Here is a 21704-nt window from a genome sequence, read left to right as displayed (position 1 = left end):
ACTTAATTTTTTTTCCACGTTTTGTTATGTTGCTGCCTTATGTTAAACTGCTTTAAATTACTTTTTTCTTACATCAATCTACACTCCATACACCATAATGTCAAAGCAAAAAAAAAAAAAAAAAAAATTGTCACAACTTTGTATTTTTATAAAAATAAAAAAACCTGAAATAAGTACATTGCATAAGTATTTATACCCTTAACTCAGTACTTAGCTGAAGCATCTTTACAGCCCCTTTACATCTATTTGTAGGCTCTACAAGCCTTGCAAAAATCCTGTTTTTGGAGCTCTAAAAGCAGTTCTTTTAACCATAGGGCTTGGTTTTTGCTCTGATATGCATTTTCAGCTGTTAAATCTTTTATTAAGACACGTGTGCCTTTTCAGCTGTTAAATCTTTTATTAAGACACGTGTGCCTTTACAAATCATACCCATTCAAATTAATTTCACACAGGTTAGCTTCACTTGAAGTGTAGTAACATCTACAATCAGTATGAATGCTCCTAAGCTAAATTTCAACTGTCCCAGATAAGGGTTTGAATACTTAAGCAATGGAATGTATGGGTGTATGAGTGTAGATTGATGTGGGGGGAAAAAGTAATTTAAAGCAGTTTAACATAAGGCAGCAACATAACATACTTTTGCAAGGCACGGTATATATAATGTTTAAAATGTAACTGTTATATAATATGTATTACATAAAATGTTCAATTTTTTTACCAAAACATTTTTTTGACTCCGTAGCGGCTTTTCCCCCAATTTTTGATATTGTGCATCTCTACACTTCACAGACATGATTCCAGCTGTTCCCCATCACAACCTCCCCCACCCAACGCACGGTGCACCTCTTCCAGCTGACTAAACTTTGAGTCCTGAGCCAGGGCTGGCTTGTCATGTTTCCTCTCGTCTCCTGGGGCTGTGAGAAAAGTGACATGAGAAGCATTCCTTCATCATCATCACAGCATTATTTAGATGCCCGCCGTACTCTCGCAGTCACGTTCCACCTGGCTCTGAGGTTTCCATGGAAACGGTGCAGAGTGACAGCATGCAGGCAGCGTGTGGTAGCGTGTGAGTGGGCACTGGGAGGTGTGGGGAGGAGCCAGTTCCCCCACTGCAGCATCCAAAGAGCGGGGATCTCTCTTTTCACGCACGCACACACATCTGAACATCTTCCTTACTACAATCAAAGCCCCTCTGGACTGAGTGTGTGCTCCCCCTCTTTCGTCCCCCACTAGGAATCCTCAGTGCCTTAATCAACCAGTGTTTTGTCCGTCTCTGGTGAATCTCAAGCCAAAATGTCTTCTAAGCTGCCTTCAGGCAAACCCACATCCCCTTTCAGGAAGAGAGGCAGCCTGCAGTACACAGCTAGTGGAGGTAAGTGTGTTTGTTTTAAAAAACAATAAAGATTCATAAAAGTGTGTGTGTGAGAGAGTGTGGTAGAAATATGTCATTACATGTACATTTTTACATGTAAATTTCATATATTCAGCATATTTTTGTTTTAGTTCCTTTTTACATTTGACTTTTATCTGCTAAATGTTCAGTAGAGTTTCTGTAATCCAGTATCCGCACAATGTGAAAACTTTTAAACCTGTTGATTTGAGGGAAACTGTTTTTTTTTTTTTTCTGTCTTGCTACTCGCTACTACTTCACATGAATGTTTTTTTTCTCTCTGAATTGTAATAATAGCTCCTGGGTCCGCATTTTATATTTCTCTGATGAGCGGAAAGAGGAAGTTATGTATTACACATCATTTCTTAGCCATAATTACATTGGCAGTACTTAGCTGATTGTGTTTACCTCAATTCCTGAATAAATTCATCCGGATAATGTTCCTGATTCAATTGCAAGAAAGCCAGCTGAGGGAAATCAAACATGCACCAGTGTCTGGTCTAGACCACATCTATAAAATGCATGCAACACATTGTCTGTGATCAGGCCAGCATTGCGTAAGGCTTACATAAGATGCGATCCAAAAAGCACTTCACACCTCTCTCCCGCAGAAAAACTGTGATTTTATCCAGTGCTGGAAGCACAAACACATTTGCTTAGGCGTTGCATGTATTCATTAGATCTTTGTGCTTCTGATGGTGTGGTTAAAACCTGAAACAGTGTTCTGGAAAGTGCATTTATCTTTGGTTGAGACTCATTTGTCTTGCTGTGCCAGGATAATTTCTTGAGTCTGAGGCGGGAAATGTTATCAAAAAGCCTCTTCACCACAGAGACTGAGTAGTTATCTGAGCATGGAGGCTTGGCAGGTGGCATATTGCTACTGTCTTTAAAAAATAATACAAAATCAAAAACAATTCTGTGCAGTTTCAAGACAACCACAGGTATTGTTATAAAACAGGCACAAAACGGTTACACAGTATTGTTCTCGTTCACACACTCACGTGTGGCAATAAATTATAGTCTGTGTTTTGCTTTAAATGAAAACTTCTTTAAATGGTGATTTTAGAGACACTGCGACATGCAATATTTAAAATTCCTCTCGCATTTCAGCAGCAATCAAGTGTCTGATTACTGAAAGCCTTTGTGCGCTTTTACTGTGGCTCGTTCTTGACATGTTAATGGGCTGTGAATGTGCAAATACGAGGTATGATTTGGAAGAAAGGCTTCAGTGAGAACACACGGATGGATAAATGTTCCATTTCGCTTTGAAGAAATAACAGCTTTCAGATTTTCATTTCTAGTGCAGTCCAGTGTGTTTAATGTGCTTTTCTTTTGGGTTTGGCTTTGCTTGTAGTCTAAACGTACCTGACTTTTACTTCTAGGTGATAGGAATAATATTACCAATATAAACAGTGTGATTTGGTGCCAGTTTCAACAGAATTTTTGAATTAAGGTGACTTTAACGTGTTCTTTTAAAAAGGCACAATATGTTCTCATATCATATTGGAAGGTAAATGTATGGAAACCTATTTCCACCACTGAATAAAAAATAAAAATAGGTAATTGTGACTTATCTCAGAATTGTGTGACGATAAAGACTACTCGTAATTGTGAGTTATAAAGTCATAATTGCGAGATACAAACTCACAATTGTGACTTTTATTCTCAGAATTGTGAGTTTATATTTCCCAGTTGTGACTTTTTTTCTCAGAATTGAGTTTATATCTCCCAAGTGTGACTTTTTTTCCTCAGAATTGAGTTTATATCTCCCAAGTGTGACTTTTTTTCTCAGCATTGCAAGTTTGCCTCACAATTGTGACTTTTTTCTCAGAATTGTGTGATATAATCTCGTAAACGCGAGTTATAAAGTCAAAATTGCGATACAAACTCACAATTCTGACTTTTTTCTCAGAATTGCGAGTTTGTATCTCGCAATCGTGACTGTCTCAGAATTGCGAGATTACATCTAGCAATTGTGACTTTTTTTCTCAACATTATCACGCAATTGTTAATTTTTTTTTTTACCTCAGAATTGCGAGTTAATATCTTGCAGTTGTGACTTTTTTTTCTCAGAATTGTGTGATATGAACTTGTAATTGCGAGTTATAAAAGTCAAAATTGCGAGATACAAATTTTTATTTCTCAGAATTGTGAGTTTATAACTAGCAATTGTGACTTTCAATAAACTCGTAATTGCAAGTTATAAAGTCAAAATTGTGAGATACAAACTCGCAATTCTGGGGGGAAAAAAAGTCAGAATTGCAAGATATAAACTCTAAATGTATTGCATGCAATTGCAAGTTATTAAATCAGAATTGTGAGATGTAAACTCGCAGTTCTGAGAACATATCAGCCTTTTTCCCCCCTCAAAATTGGACTTTATAACTCGCATTTGTATATATGGACTTGTAAGTAGTCCGTTAACATATTGATTATTGTATTGCCCAAAAATTCCATTTTTGTGTATTCATAGTTTTTTATTTTATTTATTATTATTCTTACAAGTTTCATAGAATAACAGCATCATGGAAAAATAAAGCGAACATGTTTCTTTGCATCCACCTCTCATTTTAGAGGCCTCTAATAACATACCTTAAATAACCTTTGACTAACCTCCAGTTTAATCTACCAGCAGTCAATGTACAATTATATTGCTGTTTGTTTTGATTATAACCGCTACCTGATGAGTCACTTGACATCTGTACACAGAGCTCTTCCTGTTATGTCACTCGGGACCCTGTCTGTGTTATATTATGATCGCTCAAATGTTTCATAACCTTCTCATTTTTTTCTTTGATCATTAAGGATGAAAAAGATAAGGCTGACCTGATTGACTCTATACTTAAACTCTTCTCCACCAGTTTGTGCTCCACTTTAGTGGTAAGATGAGAATTTTAATGCTATAACTTGGTCATAGTTCATATTTCAGACTCCAGCTTTTTGTATACCACACATTAGATTTTGCTACGTTTTGAACTTTAACCCCTGTGGCACCTCCCTTTGCCTTCAGTGTGGTATGGAAGAGGAGGGATTCTTTAAAGGAGCCCTTTTACTGCCTCCCCCTCAGCCACCACTTTGCTACTATTTCGAGTTGTTTTTTTTCCAATCCACCCAACCCTTTACTTTCCAATGACTTCCCTGATGAGGTAGGACGTTTATGGTTTCTTAAATACCCTTGTGCTTTTACAACAGGGTAGTTAGACTCTTAATATGTATAGGTCTTTGTGTACTTGAGTGTTTGTGGATGGAATTAAACACAGTAGTTGAGAAAGTCAGTTGAAAGAATGAGTTTTTCTGCGATCGTGAAATCCAAAAACAAACTGTTTCGCTGTTGTCCACTAGGTGGAACTAGCGAGACATTTTTACAAGCAAACATACTTAATGCTCGCCATTCAATATTCATTTGCTGTATGTCAAGATTTCAAATGTGACCCTGATCCACAAAACCAGTTGTATTTGTAGCAATAGCCAAAAATACATTGTATGGGTCAAAATTGTCAATTATTTTTATGCAAAAAATCATTAGGATAATAAGTAAAGATCATGTCCCATTAAGATATTTTGTACATTTCCTACTGTAAATATATCAAAGCTTAATTTTTGATTAATAATATGCTTTGCTAAGAACTTTATTTGGACAACTTTATAGGCGATTTTCTCAATATTTTGATTTTTTTGTAACCTCAGATTCCAGATTTTCTAATAGTTGTATCTCGGCTAAATATTATCCTGTCCTAACAAAACCATGCATTAATGCAACACTTATTTATTCAGCTTTCAGGTGATGTGTAATGTATAATACCCCTTATGACTGGTTTTGTGGTCCAGGGACAAATATGCATTTTTTTCCTGCTTCTGTTTTCTTAGAGAATGAGTATCTGCAATTTAAAGTGAAAAGGTTTAGTTTAAAGGGATGGTTCGGAGTAGAATTGACTTCATTGCTATGCACTCCGAAGCCCATGTAAATACCCCATCCGAAGTTTTTTTTTTACCTTAGTCAAACATTTATGGAGATATTAGAGCTGCATCAGAACATTTGTAAGTCCACCATGAGTGTTTTAAAAACATGTTTTAGCCGATCCCTACTAGTCTCAAAAACTACAAATGACGACACGTCGACGTCACTTCCCTGGTTTGAAAAAAGCACGTAAAAGTCCTCCTACAAGTTGACATGCACACAGATGTAGTAGGAGGACTTTTACGTGCTTTTTTCAAACCAGGGAAGTGACGTCGACTTGTAGTTTTTGAGACTAGTAGTTCTCGGGTAAAACGTGTTTTTCAAACACTCATGGTGGACTTACAAATGTTCTGATGCAGCATTTTGTGAGTACATAACCTATTTACACTACTGTACAAGTTTGGTAAGATTACTTGCACGTTTAGTGGTGCAATTTACGAGATACATCACATGTACCATTCACTCCTGTAACAAGCAATTCGAAAAACTCTAATATCTCCATAAATGTTCGACTAAGGTAAAAAAAAACTTCGGATGGGGTATTTAGATGGGCTTCGGAGTGCATAGCAAAGAAGTCAATTCTACTCCGAGCCATCCCTTTAACAATTAAATAATTGACAACTATTGAAGCTCATGGGTAAAATAGGCTTCAGTATATATTTTGGAAAAGCAGTTTGTGTACAGTTCACCCAAAAATGAAAATTCTGTCATTGTTAACTCACCCTGCTCGTGTTCTAAACCTATATGACTATATGACTATACTTCCTTCTGTTGAACACAAAAGAAGAATAGAAAAAAAAAATACTTTGGAAGTCAATGGCCACAATCAACTGTTTTCATACTCATACTGGTTTGGAACAAGGAGAGGGTGAATAAATGATAAAAGCTTTAATTTTTGGCTGAACTATCCCTTTAATGCAATACATGTCATTTTTTGTTCCTATTTCCTAATATGTTATGGACATTTATGCAAGTCCATTTCTGCCACTGAATAAAAAATAAGGTTATTGCGACTTTATCTCACAATTGACTTTTTCTCAGATGACAGAATTTTTATTTGTACACAAACTGCTTTTCCAAAATATATAATAAAGCCAATTTTACCCATGAGTTTCAATAGTTGTCGATTATTTATTTGTTAAACTAAGCCTTTTTACTTTAATTTTTAGATTTTTTGCAGAATTGTTTAGCAATTTTGACTTTATAACTCCCAATTTATCTGTCCCAATTGCCAGATTCTAAGAAAATAAGTTTTGAAATTCTGACTTTATTTCTCAATATTGTGAGTTTGTCTCCCAATTTTGACTTTTCAACTTGCAATTATGAGTTTACATCACACAATTCTGAAAAAAGTCACAATTTTGAGATATAAAATCGCAAATTTGAGAAAAAAGTCACAATTGTGAGTTTATATCTAGCAATTCTGACTTTATTTCTCAGAATTGCAAACTTGTCTCGCAATTTTGACTTTATAACTCACAATTACGAGTTTATATCACGCAATTCTGAGGAAAAGTCACAAATGGCGAGATATAAACTCCCAATTCTGAGAAAAAAAGTCACAATTGTGAGATATAAACTTGCAATTCTAAGAAAAAAAGTGTTTAGATTTGGCAAGAGTTTAGATTTGGCAATTCTGACTTTATATCTCAGAAATTCAAGTTTGTCTCATAATTTAGATTTTTATAACTCGCAGTTACGAGTTTATATTACGCAATTCTGACTTCATAACTAGCAATTGCGTGTTATGAAGATATAAACTTGCAATTTAGAGAAAAAAAGTCACAGTTGCGAGAGAAAAAGTCGTAATTACCTTTTTTCATTTTTAATTAGTGGAAGAAACGGGCTTCCATAACAATCTAATTAACCCTTTAGGCGCCAGGTTTTTTTTTGAAAAATGCTGGATTTTGACATCAAGATTTCAAAAGCTTGTGGCTTGAAAGGGCTTAAAGATAGAGATCTACTGTAAATTAGAAAAATGTTGGGCATCACCAAAAGTTGATGTGGGGTGTAAATATTCTCATCTAATTTGCATATTATGACGTCATCATGGGGGCGGCATTATTGAAATTCATAATATTCAGGAAATAGTAGATATTGAATTGATGTTTTTTAGTTTTTTGTCTTTTTATCCACATTACAAATGATCAGAAAAGAGAAAACCAACAATAAAACAGGAAAAATTACTCAATTATTACTATATTACTATACTATATAGTAAAATACACGTGAACAGTAGCCTAATGTTTGATTAGTTCATCAGTAATACTCAGGAAATAATAGATATTGAATGGATGTTTGAACTTATTTGCACATTTTTTTGTCTTTTATCCTCATTCCAAATTATCAGAAAAGAGGATACCAACAATATAACAGGAAAAAGTACTAAATTATTACTATTCTATATAGTAAAATGCATGTGAACAGTAGCCAACTGTTTGATCAGTTCATAATAATATTTAGGAAATAATAAATAATGAATGGATGTTTGAAGTTATTTGCTAATTTTTTTGTCTTTTATCCTTATTTCAAATAATCAGAAAGAGGAAACCAACAATAAAACAGGAAAAAGTACTAAATTATTACTATATTACTATTCGATGTAGTAATAAAATGCATGTGAACAGTAGCCAACTGTTTGATCATTTCACAAGTAATATTCAGGAAATAAAAGATAATAAATGGATGTTTGAACTTATTTGCATGTTTTTATTTTTTTTTATCCTCATTCCAAATGATCAAAAAAGAGAACACCAACAATAAAACAAAAATATTACATATTACACTACTATACAGTAGTAAAATGATCAAATGGATGAGAATAGAGGAAACCAACAATAAAACAGAAGAAATTACTAAATTATTAGAATATTACTATACCCCTGTGTACACTATGACCATATTCACCCCTGCCACCCCCATTCCTTTTGGGCAAAGGGACGAAATGATCGCTGGTTATGCTTTGTAAACACTTTCTCGTGGTGCGCGGCGGCACCACTGCGAGGCAAAGATGTACCGGGAGACGCGCGTCTATTAGACGGCCGATCGTCACTTCCAAAAGGCAAACATTCCCCTTCAGAGTGAGAATCGGCAAATAACATTTGCAACATTTGTTTGTGCTTTATTTGTTTGTGCTTCATGAACAATCTCGTCTTACACAGCGGCACAACTGCTCCGCAAAGATGTACCGCGAGATGCGCGTCTATTAGACGGCCGATCGTCATTTCCAAAAGACAAATATTCCCCTTTAGAGTCACAATCAGCAAATAACATTTGCAACACATCTTCACGGTACAACTTTTTATCAGCCGTTTGGTGCTTTTCTCCTCACAAATCTGACAATTTACTCTATTTACACTATGAACTGTACTGCTTCCGCATCAATGAAGATCGCTCGCTTTCTCTATGATTTCCGCCAATACTTTGAACAGGAACAAGACGTAATTTTGGTCTAGAATTGAAGTACTACATGTCTGCCATCTAGTGGTTAGGAATACAAATGAGAAATTACACCGTATTAGGAACTACAGTCTATTTCAATGGGTATGACGTCTTGTCGCAATTCTGCGACTTTGGCGCTTAGAGGGTTAAGACTGCTATAAAAGTATTGCTCATTGTTAGCTCATTATTAACTAATGCTAACAAATATACAATTTATATTGGTGAATTTTATTTTATTTTATTTTCCCCAAACAAAGGGCTTCAATCACAGGACCAAATAAAAGCAGTTGGTCCCCAGAGGCTCACAAAAACCTCATCAGTGCGGTCTTTGTCTCTTTTTCTCTCTCTGATGTCTTCATCAAAGCCCTTCTCCTCTAAAAGCGGAGCAGGATTCAGGGATGCTATCGTTTCCTCTGATTAAACTGCTTCAGATGATCAGAAACACCTTTCAAACCCTCTGGATACAAGAGCAGAATAATTTACACTCTATATGGGTTTACGAGAACGTAGATCACAGACTGTACTGCTCAGCTCAATATTCTGTTGACAGTGATGGTTTGGTGACACCCCCAATATAATGATAAACCCATTATCTTGATGATTTAAATGGGCCAGATCCTATATCAGTCCTGTCCAATACTAGTTTCTTCGTCTGTTGACAAAAAAGCTCCGATGACCTCTATTTCGGCTTCCAAGGGAGTCTCTCATTCTCTATCCCTTTCTCAAAACATCCTCCAGCGTTTTCGCATGCACTGCAGTCCTGCTGACGTGCCACGGAGGTGAAGGACAGGGGGGTGTAGAGAGACGCCGTCGAGCCCACTCTGTCACAAAGGCAGCAGTGATGCTGTCAAGCTCCCCCTGCCCCTGAAGGCCAGGTGGTACGATCCAGCCATGTGTCAGGGATATTTAAATGAGAGGGGGATGACAGTGGCTAGCCCAGACAGCTGGCAGGAACCAGGAAGAGGAGGGAGGGGAGAGTGGATGCTTCGGCTCCATCAGCTGTGTTTACTGTATGTATGTGGGACAGATTGAATCATGAGACAATGTGTTGCGAGTGAGTGAGTGAGTGAGTGAATGAATGAATGACAGACATGCTTTGCTAGAGATGTTGGTTTAGAAAGTCTAGCTTTGTGTTTGCTACATGTTCTTTCTGTCTGCCTTTCTTTTCTCTTTTCTCCTTTCTGACCTGGTTTGAGAGATTTCCAGCAATGGTTTGCACGTATCCCGAAATGTTTATTTCCTTGTATGTCTTTTTATTCTCTGCTTCTCTCCATCTCTAAGCTCTCAGCTGTGTTGCTGTCAGCTCATGTTTTTACCCTGGGAGTCATGCACTTGTGTGTGTGTATGTGTAGCTGAAAGATGGTGTGTTGATGTATTGATTTGTCCTCAGTATTGTCCTGTTTTTAAGGTGTTGTGGTCAGCGTTGTGTGTCACAGATGACAGATTAAGTGGATAGCTGAAGGAGTAATAGAGAAGTATGCTGCTTAGATGTGGTCTACGTGAATGAGATTGTGTCTGTTTCAAGGAAAAGAGGTTTTGAGGCCTCCAAACCCTACTGGGAAATCCAGTTTAGGCTGGTCAATGTGTTTTGGTTTCTTTCAGCTGGTTTCTAATGGGTCCACACTGGTAGATACTCTTGGACGATCAGCAAACCAGCTACTAAGTGGTTTTGACACTGTTTATGTTGACCAGCTAGAAACCAGCTACCATGGTCCAAAACACAACGATTTTCCAACAGGAAACACATGGACAGCAGTTTATTATTCTTAATGTATCACAGCAAGCTGTAGTTGTAGTCATGTGATTTCACATAAACCTTGAATGTGTTTCAAAGTTAGTTTTATATAGTAAATGGCAATTGAGTTGCTACTCTTGCAGTTTCAGGTTAATTTACACCAATCTTGTAGGGTCATGTCAGGTGTTTAGTGAGCGAACAAAGGGATGCAACATCAGGTTGCCATGGTGACAGTGAGTGGCCCTGATTGGAGATAGTGAGCTAACTGTAATCCTCTCCGTGGCTAGGTTTTGCTCAGGATTTAACAAAGTATGTCAGAGTTAGTGTTAGAACCAGCTGCTAATATAAATTTAGATCACACATTAGGCATTGTTATGTAAGGGTTCCCTCAGCTGCCTCAATGATTTTTGGATTTCTGTGTGTATAGAACATGAATGGCAGAAATGACACAATAGTTATTGTATTCTGAGATATTTCATAAGCAGAACATTTCATAAAAGTCTCAGTAGCACTTTACGATAAGGTGTCATTTGTTAACATTAGTTGATGTATTAACTAACATGAACAAACAATGAACAATACATTTATTACACTCTTTATTAATATTTGTTAATATAAATACAGTTGTTCATTGTTCATGTTAGTTCACAGTGCATTGACTAATGTTAACAAACACAACTTGTGATTTTAATAATGCGTTAATTGAATAACATTCAGATAATTAAATGCTGTAGAAGTACTGTTCTTAGTTCATATTAACTATAATGAACCTTATTCTCTTATGTTCACCAAGGCTGTATTTATTTGATCATAAAACAGTAAAAAGAGTAATATTATTACCATTTAAAATAACTCTTTTATATTTTAAAACATTTTATGTATTATTATTACTTGCTGTTTTTACAACAGCAAAAATAAAAATAATAAAAAATAAAATATAACTGCAAGCAGCAATGATCAGGGGTTTTCAAGCGCTTTAAAGCTTTTAAGCTGTAACCACCTAAATCAATGATTTTACAAAAAGCATTTTCAGCAAATCCAGGTAATTTACCATAGAAATGTTATGTTTTTTAACATTTATGACTGTTCTAGTGCCAGCTGTGGTCCGATCTCCCTAAAACTTTGCATGCTTGTTTGCATGTGCTCACCAGGTTTTGTGAAGTTTTGAGTTTTCCTTTAGGCTTTATAGGGTTTGGGGTAAATTTGGACAGGCTCCTTTTCTAAACGTCCCAGTTATAGCTTCCTAAAGGGTAAATTTTACTTCCTTTTTTTTTTGGTAATTATTGACCTAGAGAGTCCAGAGAATTGTACTTCAATGGATTTTTTCCAGATTGAGTGAAAAACCTATAGGACTAGTTCGCAATAGTAGTTCATCAGTAGTACATCTTCTCAATCATTTAACAAACAATTTGATTGACAGCAGTGGTTTTAGAGGCAAAGTTGTCCAGAATGAGGAGTTCTGGCATATGATATAAATATTGTGCGTATTTGTGAAAAACTGCACAAATTGCGTAAAATCGTTCAGGCCCTTGAAAATGTCATATCGCCCACCAGTGGCCAATTTCATTTAAATTTCTCACAGACCTTTGGGGGCCTAAGTCAAACAGGCCCACCGAGTTTCGTTCCGATCGGCCTCCATTTAAGCTTGTCTAATAGGTGCTCAAACTTCATAGGCCATGTTTTTTTGGGATACACAAATGTCCTTAAAGACACTTGTGGCACTTTGGACCACAACAGTGCACAGCGATATTCCATTCTGTTCAGGAGTTAAAGGCATTTTACTAAAAGTGGCCCTGCACCTTTCGAAACATTTTGCAACGGCGTCTCTTTGCAACAGTAAGTCGAAAGTTAAACTTTTTTTATAATTATTGATATTTGATATTCACACAGAGATTCTTTCTGCACTGCTGTGGTTCCGACTGGGTGAAAACCTAGGCCTAGTTCGCTAACGTAGGTTTTTTTTAATTTTTTTTATTTTTTTTTTTACTAAATACCCAAAAATGTAATCTATATAAATACATAAGAAATTTTACTAAAGCTAAGAGTTGACTGATTATAGGTGCCCTTATTAGGCATTTTTATGGTTATCTGTGTCGGTCATTTTCAAAACCGATTTGCCGATAAAATTATTTAAAAGCATGCTTGTCAGAGCACTTAATTTTCCTTAAACTCCTAATTTTGATATAAATTTTCTTTTTTACACAAGACATGTATATCGGTTCAAAAAAACGGTTATCGGTCTACTTTATCTGTAATAATCGGTATCGGTTTCAGCCCTGAAAAACTGGGTATCAGTTGACCACCTGATTAAAACATTTCAAAATGTAGGTTTTTTTTCTGTGATAACAAAGCTGAATTTTTAGCATTCCAGTCTTAAGTGTCACATGATACTTCAGAAATCATTCTAATATGCTGATTTGCTGCTCAAGAAATGTTGTACATACTTATATTTGATAGAAGGCAGAAAAAAAATAATTTTAAAAGATAACATTTAAAAAATGTAATAATTAATCAGATATGAAGTACACAAAAGCAGAATACAAATATTACACAATTTTCTGATTGTGATGGTTTCTAACTTGCATTCTGATCTTTGACCTCATCTCCTGTGTCATATGGGGCACTGGTCATTCTAGGGCTGTTCTTATCTCTCAGCTCTGTATCTCACTACACTGATTATTCATGATATGTGACATTTATAGACGCTCATTCTAGAATGTTTACCATCAGAATCAATAACTCCATTACCTGTGTTTTGTAATTGCATGGTTGAAGCTCATCTGTACAGAAAAGGTTAGCCACTCTGACCTATTTTGAGTGTTTTTCTGCTTTGCTGTTCATGTAGTGATCCTGTGTTTGAAGGGAATGGTGGTTATGTAACAAGCATGAAACTCCCAAAATAACACGCACGAGAAGATTATACACAAGCCAATGGGTATATCAGTCTCCACCTGTGGCTTTCCACTGCTCTATACACACACATGAACTTCAAAAATCCTGACAATATCTCTTGCTATACTCTTCTTTATGCTTTAGTTTGCAGTTAAGTGAGAAATGTGTAGGCCGTAATCGTGCGGAGGTAAATGAGAAGTGTGAAAAGAGAGAGCGTGATTATAAGTGTGTGAGGTTGTGCGTGCATCTCATGCTGTGTCTATCTGTGTTGTGTGCTAATGAACTGTCATTGTCATAATTAGTTCACCCATCTGGGCCTGTGAAAAGGCCACAAGGATTTTAGCAACGAGTTCATCTCCTGGACAATCCTGTTGTTAATTACCTTTAATAAACTCACTGATAAGTATGTTGCACATTAACTTTGCCAGAACAGTAAAACCATGAGGAGCAGGGCCTTATGAAGTGTTATGTAAACTCCAGTAGAATGAGGGTTAGTATAACATGACTCCATTGCGGCAGCTATGGGTCACATCCGCTGATACCAAACTTTAAATTATTTAGTTGTGCTACTCTCGTTTGTGTTTGAGCGCTGTGGATAATTACACAGCAGCAATTCGTAATTAGTACTTGAGTCTAAGGAGGCGGATGGCGATTCCTACTTTCCGCAGGGAGAACTACAAGCCCTAGTGCTGGACGAGTTTCAGTGCTTAAAAGGTATATAAAAATATATTTTTCTAAGAAAATGACCGAACGTTTCGGTAGACAAGACCCTTCTTCGTTGGCTGGGATTGTTTACAGCCATTTGAAGCTGCATTTAAACTGCATTTAAACGGCATTTTGAAAAATCGGGGCACCATTTAAGTCCATTATATGGAGAAATTTCCAGAAATGTTTATCTCAAAAAACATAATTTCTTGACGACTGAAGAAAAAAAGACATAAATATCTTGGATGACAGGGGGGTGAGTAAATTATCTGTAAATTGTTGTTCTGAAAGTGGACTACTCCTTTAAGTCAGAATTGTGACGGATAAACTTGCAATTTTGAGAACATGTCAGTTTTCCCCTCAAAATTGGACTTTGCATTTCACACTTCTGAGTTATAAAGTCAGAATTGTTTGATAAACTCGCAAAAACTCGAGTTTGTATCTCACAATCTGACACCTTTTCTTGCAATTCCGAGTTTATATCTCACATCTCTGAATTAATTTCTCAGAATTGCAAGTTTATGTATCGCAATTCTGACTTTATAACTCACGTTGCGAGTTTATATCCCAATTCTGAGAAAAAAAGTCAAAATTGCAAGTTTGTCATGCAGTTCTGAGAAAAAGCGTAAAATTGTGAGATTAAATGGCTGCAATAATATTTTTGTTTTTTATTCAGTGGTGGAAAAGAGAGTGGCCCATAGATTTGACATGATCAAGTATATCGCAAAAAAAAAAAAAAACACAACCAGAGAATGCATGCATACCACGTGAGCACGTTTAGAGTTCACGCTTTCACTGCTTAATAAACAGTAAGTAAATATTATGTGATTTACATTTCAGACACAACATTTCTCATTACTGCTGTATTTCGACAACGAAAATAGTCCCAAACAAAGCAACAACAGAACTGTTTTGTGTCTCTGAGCAACACACGTCGGTGTTTCGTTACTGAATCAATCTGCCCTTTAAACGAATTTGTTGAATGAATACAGTCCAGTACTAAAGAAGTCATTTGGTTTCATTTATATGAGTAATTCAGATTAAGGAGATCAAAATAACAGCGATTAAAAAGCACATACATTTATACAGATTAAGAATCATACAGCAAGGGATTTAAACTACAAGAGTAAATGATTATGCTGCTACGATGAAAAGCGCTCCCACTAAAAAACACTTGTGTAAAGTGTAGCTTTTTATAATAATGGGTTCGTCTCAGGCTTGGGAAGTTTCAGCTCTTCTTAGTAAAACAGTGATGAGTGAGTATGTCAATATACCAACTGCTGAGCTCATCACATGATCTCAGGATGAATTCAGGCCCAGAAAACAGCTGTTATCTGTATTGTAACTACTCCCGATCTACTGTAGCCCCCAGGCTAGTTTGCTTTGAAGTGCTGCTACTGTAAGTGCATTGGTATTGCAAACTATTTCTGAGATTTGACACATTTTTAGATTTGCAGGAAGTTCATGAATTCTGCTGATGGCTGTAACTAATGGAATACATCTATACTCGGTTCAATTCCTGTGTGCCTTGACGGTGGGACGAGATGTCCGGTTCTCTGCAGTGCAGGGGCTAGACATTACTGCTTAATTATTTACCAGGCTTATGAATATTTGATCAAGTGTCAGAGTTTAGGAAGATTGATATCACTCGCGGGAACTATGGAACTCGAGCAGAAGGGTAGAGCTTCACTCACAGTGAAGTGAAAGTGTTTGGAAGCATTCATCTGTGAAGCACAGTATTGTGAATAAAAAACAATTCTGTGATAACTTTAAATATGAAAGGAAAATCTGAATCATTCTTTGAAATTTACTATACTGAAAAAAATTTTAGTCATTATTTTTGTATACTGTAATCGTTATTAATACCTTTATTTAGCATTGCATTAAATGTATCTTTTTTTTTACTTTGTTTCTAATAAATGCTGTTTTGGGGTGTCTATGCATCAAATAATCCTAAAACATTTTAATGATTTGTTAACAATTCAGTTTTCATACATTTACATTTCTTAAAATAAAAAAAAAACTGTTATTTTAAATTGTAATAATATTTAATAATATAACTGTTTTACTGTATTTTAATCAATGCAGCCTTGGTGAGCATACAGTTGAGGTCAAAAGTTTACATACACCTTGCATAATTGCAAAATGTTAATTATTTTACCAAAATAAGAGGGATCATACAAATTACATGTTAGTTTTTATTTTATACTGACCTGAATAAGATATTTCACATAAAAGATGATTACATATAGTCCACAAGAGAAAATAATAGATGCAGTTTACATAAGCTTGATTCTCTAATACTGTTGTTACCTGAATGATCCATAGCTGTATTATTATTATTATTATTATTAAGTACTGACCTAAATAGGACATTTTATTAAGAGCCAGGTGGTGAAAACCTTTTGAATTTAAAGATCAGGGTAAATGTACCTTTTTTCTTCTTCTTTGAAACATGTAAGTATCTTCTGTAGCTTCTGAAGAGTAGTACTAAATGGAAACAAATATGATATTTAGGCAAAATACAAAATAAGATAAATGTACACAGTCATTCTGTTCAAAAGTTTTCACCCCCCTTGATGCATCGTTTTTCCTTCTGAAACGTCAGTGAGTGTTTTAACCTTCTGTAATAGTTGCATATGGGTCCCTCCGTTTGTGAAAAGATGGATCTCAAAATCATGTTTTTATTGGAAACAGTCATTATTGGAAAGGGTTCAAATACACACATGCTAGGAACCCAACACATGACAACACATTGAGGGACCTGAAGGATTTTTCTAAAAAACAGCAGGCAGTTTAGTTGTTCAGGACAAACGAGGGACTCATTAACAACTATCACTAAACAAAAAACCACAGCTGTGGGTCATTCAGGTAACAACAGTATTAAGAAACAACCTTATGTAAACTTCATCTATTATTTTCTCTTGTAGACTATATGTAATCATCTTTTATGTGAAATATCTTATTCAGGTCAGCATAAAATAAAAAATAACATGTATTTTGCATGATCCCTCATATTTTGGTAAATTAATTAACATTTTGCAGATTCTTCAATGTGTATGTAAACTTTTGACCTCAAGTGTACTTTCAAAGACATTCAAAACATTATAAACATGCAAGCATGTTAATATCTCATGCATAATATCTTCTTCATAATAGCATCTTGCTTTAAAGATGTTGGATATTGAGTGCAGTGACTTTTTGCAATGTAGCAACGCTATAATTTGAATGGGCACTAGAAGCATTTGGTCTATACTTGCCCACAAGTTAAGTGGGCATACTAAGACTGAGGCCAGCACACTCACATACAAACTAATGTCCTCCTACCTAAATGCTCCATTGTTTTGTGAAACAAACAGTTGTGGATCTTCAGCAGCTTTCTGACCCTGCCTTTCTCTGGACAGCAGAAAAACACGGCTAAATAAAATGGATCACATTGTATTGCCTTATTTACTTCAGTAAAATCAGAATGTTTTAAAAATGAAAACCTTGTCAACCTGCCATCTCTGAAATATAAAGATCTCTCTCTCATTATCTTTCTAGTTGATCTCTGTGTTGGCCGACACCTCCTCACAACCCAGTATTCTTTGCCTGGCAACCCAACCAAGCACGGCCACATTGACTTGCGTACATCCATGGATGGCAAATACAAAGAGATTGCAGAGGTAAACAAAGCAGCAATCACAATAATCATGACACATGAGTGCATTTTTGTGTGTTTGTTTCTATTGTTATGTAAATGTGTATGTAATTGTGTGCGCTTAGGAGCTGTTCTCCCGCAGCCTGGCGGAGAGCGAGATGCGGAGCGCTCCATATGAGTTCCCTGAGGAGAGCCCTATTGAGCAGCTGGAGGAGAGGCGGCACCGACTGGAGCGGCAAATCAGTCAGGATATCAAGTACTACGTCCCATCATTCTGTAGTGCTTACACAAGCTTTCTGACTTTTCTCAGTGCATATACAGAAAGCAAACCTTAATATTAAACTTATCCATGGTTTTAACCTAAAATTCCAGTTTTCTTGACCCCAAATTCTCTGTGTCAGATCCTAGATGGCCAAAAACATTTAACATTAGAGTAAAGATAATGCTAGTAGCTTTACGTTAGTCAACCAGTATGATGTTTAACAAATGTACTCTTGCTAGTTAACCTACACTACCATTGAAAAGTATGGGGTCAGAATGTTTTTTATTTTTTAATAATTACTTTTATTCAGCAAGGACACATTAAATTAATCAAAAGTGACAATAACAAATGGTAAAGGGTTACAGTTTTGTACTTTATATTCATCAAAAAATTCTGAAGGGAAAAAACTTCTGTTACCACAAAAATACTAAATTATGCCCTTTCAATTCACTAAATAAGTCATTGTGACTTTTTCATTGTGTAATTCAAAGTCAGAACTGCAAGATATAAACTCATAATTTAGACTCTTTTTTTCAGAATTATAAGTTTATATCTCAAAAGTGATTTTTTTTTTCAGAATTGTGAGTTTATATCTCACAATTCTGACTTCATAACATGCAGTTGCGAGTTACAGTATAAGTCATAATTGTGAGATATAAACTGGCAATTTAGAAAAAACAGAATTGCGAGATATAGGTAAACTCACAATTGTAAAAAAAAGTCAGAATTGCCAGATTTAAACTCGCAATTGCGAGTAAAGTCAGAATTGCAAGATATAAACTTGATTGCGAGAAATTGTCATAATAGTGAGTTTTTATCTCGCAATAGAAAAGAATTGCGAGAAGAAAAACAGAATTGCAAAATATAGGTAAACTCACAATTGCAAAAAAAAAAAATTATATATATATGTAAAAATAAGAATTGCGAGATATAAATTTGCAGTTGCATATATAAATTTGCATATAAAATCAGAATTGTCCTATAACTGACTTCCATACTAAATTGAATAAATATTTGCTTAAAATACAGCATTGCCACCAAAAGAATAAATTACATTTTAAAATGTATGAAAATAGAAAACAATTGTAAATTATAATGATATTTTACAATATTATTGTTTTAACTATATGTTTGATCAAATAAATGTAGCCTTTATGAACATAAGAGCTTTCTTTCAAAAACATTCACTGAACACAATTTTTTAAATGGTTGTGTAGTTAAATGCCTTCTGGGAACATCATCATCCCACATCCATCAACTGAAACACAATACTAGTCTTTTCAGCTGGAAATGTGTAATAAAAAATGTACTCCACCCTTTAATGTGCCAATATTAGTCCAAGATTCACTGCTCTGTATGCACATGTGACCTTTGACCCACAGTGTGTTAATTAAATCTAATTTCTCTTGAGGTTTGAGCCTGATATCCTGCTGCGAGCCAAACAGGACTTCATGAAAACTGACAGTGCGACAGATCTGGAGTGAGTGTCTTTAACATTATTCATGTGAGACCCAGTGTGTTTTTTTTAACTAGTATCAGCATGATGTGCCTTTACTCTTTCTCAGGTATATGAAAGAACAAAGCCAGGCACTGAAAGAACCCTATCCTGAGAGAGAGCTCGTCCCTGAGAGGGAGTATCAGAGAGTCGCGATCTCTGGAGAGGAGAAATGTGGGGTAGCGACAGCTCTGTTTTTCACTTTTCTGTTGTGTTTGTTATACAAAAACAAGATGTTGTTGACAGAACTGAAGTGGACACTGCAGACATTATATAAACTCCTGAGGGAGAACCAAGTTTCACACATCCACACACAATTACACAAACTCCTGAGGGAAACTAGAAAATGAGCTGACAGCAGCACAGCTGAGGGGTTTTCACAAGAAAAAGAAAAGCTTTTTTTTTTACTTTTATTTCAACCAGAATACTTTGGATGTGGAAGAGAACTAGACTTTTGCTACTAGCCATATTCTCACTATATGGAATGTGTTTTTGTAAATGAATCATTGACCCCACCTCTAATAGTCAGTCTATTTTTTTCCTCACAAATCCCCAGGTTCCATTCACTGACCTATTGGATGCTGCTAAATGTGTGGTGAAAGCTCTGTTCATCAGAGAGAAGTACATCTCTCTGTCCATGCAGAGCTTCTGCAGGACTACAGCACGTTACCTGCAGGAGGAGCTGGGTGGCCGACCTCTGGACCCCAACACCTTTGAGGAGATGCCAGAGTCCTCTGTATCTGCAGGTGGGTTGACCCAGTTTTCTGAAGGGCATATTCTGAGGGTTCATGATTGATGTACAAAAATCAGGGTTTTATAGCCCAAATATTTTTTAAGTCTACTGTGGAGAAAATGGAAAAATTTAAAGTGGACATTGCATATCCATTATCATCAAAATCAATACTAATCCATTACATCCTCATTGGCTCTGATGTCGGAATAAAATGAAGAGTCTTATTTTTACTTTTACATCACAAAACACGCGGAGAAAATGGCGGACAACTTTCAACTGGCTGAGGGCGATAATATGCTAATACGGGACAGTCTGTCAGCAATTGTGGGCGGGGTCTGAACAGTATGACGTCACACCTCTTAGAAAATCAAAACAGCCTGTTTAGGTTTTTTGGGGATTTAAAAAATGTGTGTGAATGGATTTGTATCATCGTAGGGTGGTTGTGTCCACACACTGCTAAGACATATTTATATCCCAACACCATGTAAAAGGTGAATTTTGTATCCGATGTTCCTTTTTAAGATTATGTTTAAACTCAGAAGAGACTCACCGTATTCATCTGCATTCAGTATGATTTCTTGGAATTAGTTCTTGGAACTTAAAGGGTTAGTTCACCCACAAAATTTTTAATTAGCCCATTATTTACTCGCCCTCAAGGCATCCTAGGTGTATATGACTTCCTTCTTTCAGACGAATGCATTTGGAGTCCTATTAAGCATTGTTCTAGCTCCTTCAAGCTTTATAATTCAGTGGTCCAATAAAGTCCAATAAAGATTCATCCGTAATAAAAAAGTGCCTCACACGGCTCTGCAATTCGACTGGGCATGCTCTCAATCAACTTCTGGGCCAAATCCTGACTGACAGCAACCCATTCTTTCATAATCACTTCTTGGAGTTTGTCAGAATTAGTGGGTTTTTGTTTGTCCACCTGCCTCTTGAGGATTGACCACAAGTTCTCAATGGGATTAAGACCTGGGGATTTTTCAGGCCATGGACCCAAAATTTCAATGTTTTGGTCCCCGAGCCACTTAGTTATCACTTTTGCCTTATGGCACGGTGCTCCATCGTGCTGGAAAATGCATTGTTCTTCACCAAACTGTTGTTGGATTGTTGGAAGAAGTTGCTGCTGGAGGGTGTTTTGGTACCATTATTTTTTCATGGCTGTGTTTTTGGGCAAAATTGTGAGTAAGCCCACTCCCTTGGATGAGAAGCAACCCCACACATGAATGGTCTCAGGATGCTTTACTGTTGGCATGACACAGGACTGATGGTAGCGCTCACCTTTTCTTCTCCGGACAAGCCTTTTTCCAGATGCCCCAAACAATCGGAAAGAGGCTTCATCGGAGAATATGACTTTGCCCCAGTCCTCAGCAGTCCATTCCCCATACTTTTTGCAGAAGATCAATCTGTCCCTGATGTTTTTTTGGAGAGAAGTGGCTTCTTTGCTGCCCTT

The 21704-nt window shown here is 36.2% G+C and overlaps 1 protein-coding gene across 3 annotated transcripts in view; it reads left to right on the top strand.

The window, feature by feature from the left end:
* The first annotated feature begins 1068 nt into the window (after positions 1-1068).
* The window catches only part of ampd2b (adenosine monophosphate deaminase 2b), a 42219-nt gene continuing 21583 nt past the window's right edge, over positions 1069-21704 (top strand). For 2 of the 3 annotated variants that reach the window (XR_012339310.1, XM_073818667.1), the window contains exons 1-6: positions 1069-1372; positions 17665-17786; positions 17887-18017; positions 19435-19503; positions 19589-19697; positions 20075-20264. Coding sequence is in view for 2 of the 3 variants with exons in the window: in XM_073818667.1 (XP_073674768.1) it covers positions 1294-1372; positions 17665-17786; positions 17887-18017; positions 19435-19503; positions 19589-19697; positions 20075-20264 (700 nt within the window). In the remaining variant the exon portion in view is untranslated. Of the gene's footprint in view, positions 1373-9732; positions 9800-17664; positions 17787-17886; positions 18018-19434; positions 19504-19588; positions 19698-20074; positions 20265-21704 lie in introns of those variants that run through there. The other variant, XM_073818668.1, reaches the window with a different exon arrangement.

This window comes from Garra rufa, chromosome 15 (genome assembly GCF_049309525.1).
Source record: "Garra rufa chromosome 15, GarRuf1.0, whole genome shotgun sequence".
Classification (NCBI taxonomy): Eukaryota; Metazoa; Chordata; class Actinopteri; order Cypriniformes; family Cyprinidae; genus Garra; species Garra rufa.
The sequence above is the reverse complement of the archived record's forward strand: the minus strand, read 5'-3'. Positions and strand labels throughout refer to the sequence as shown.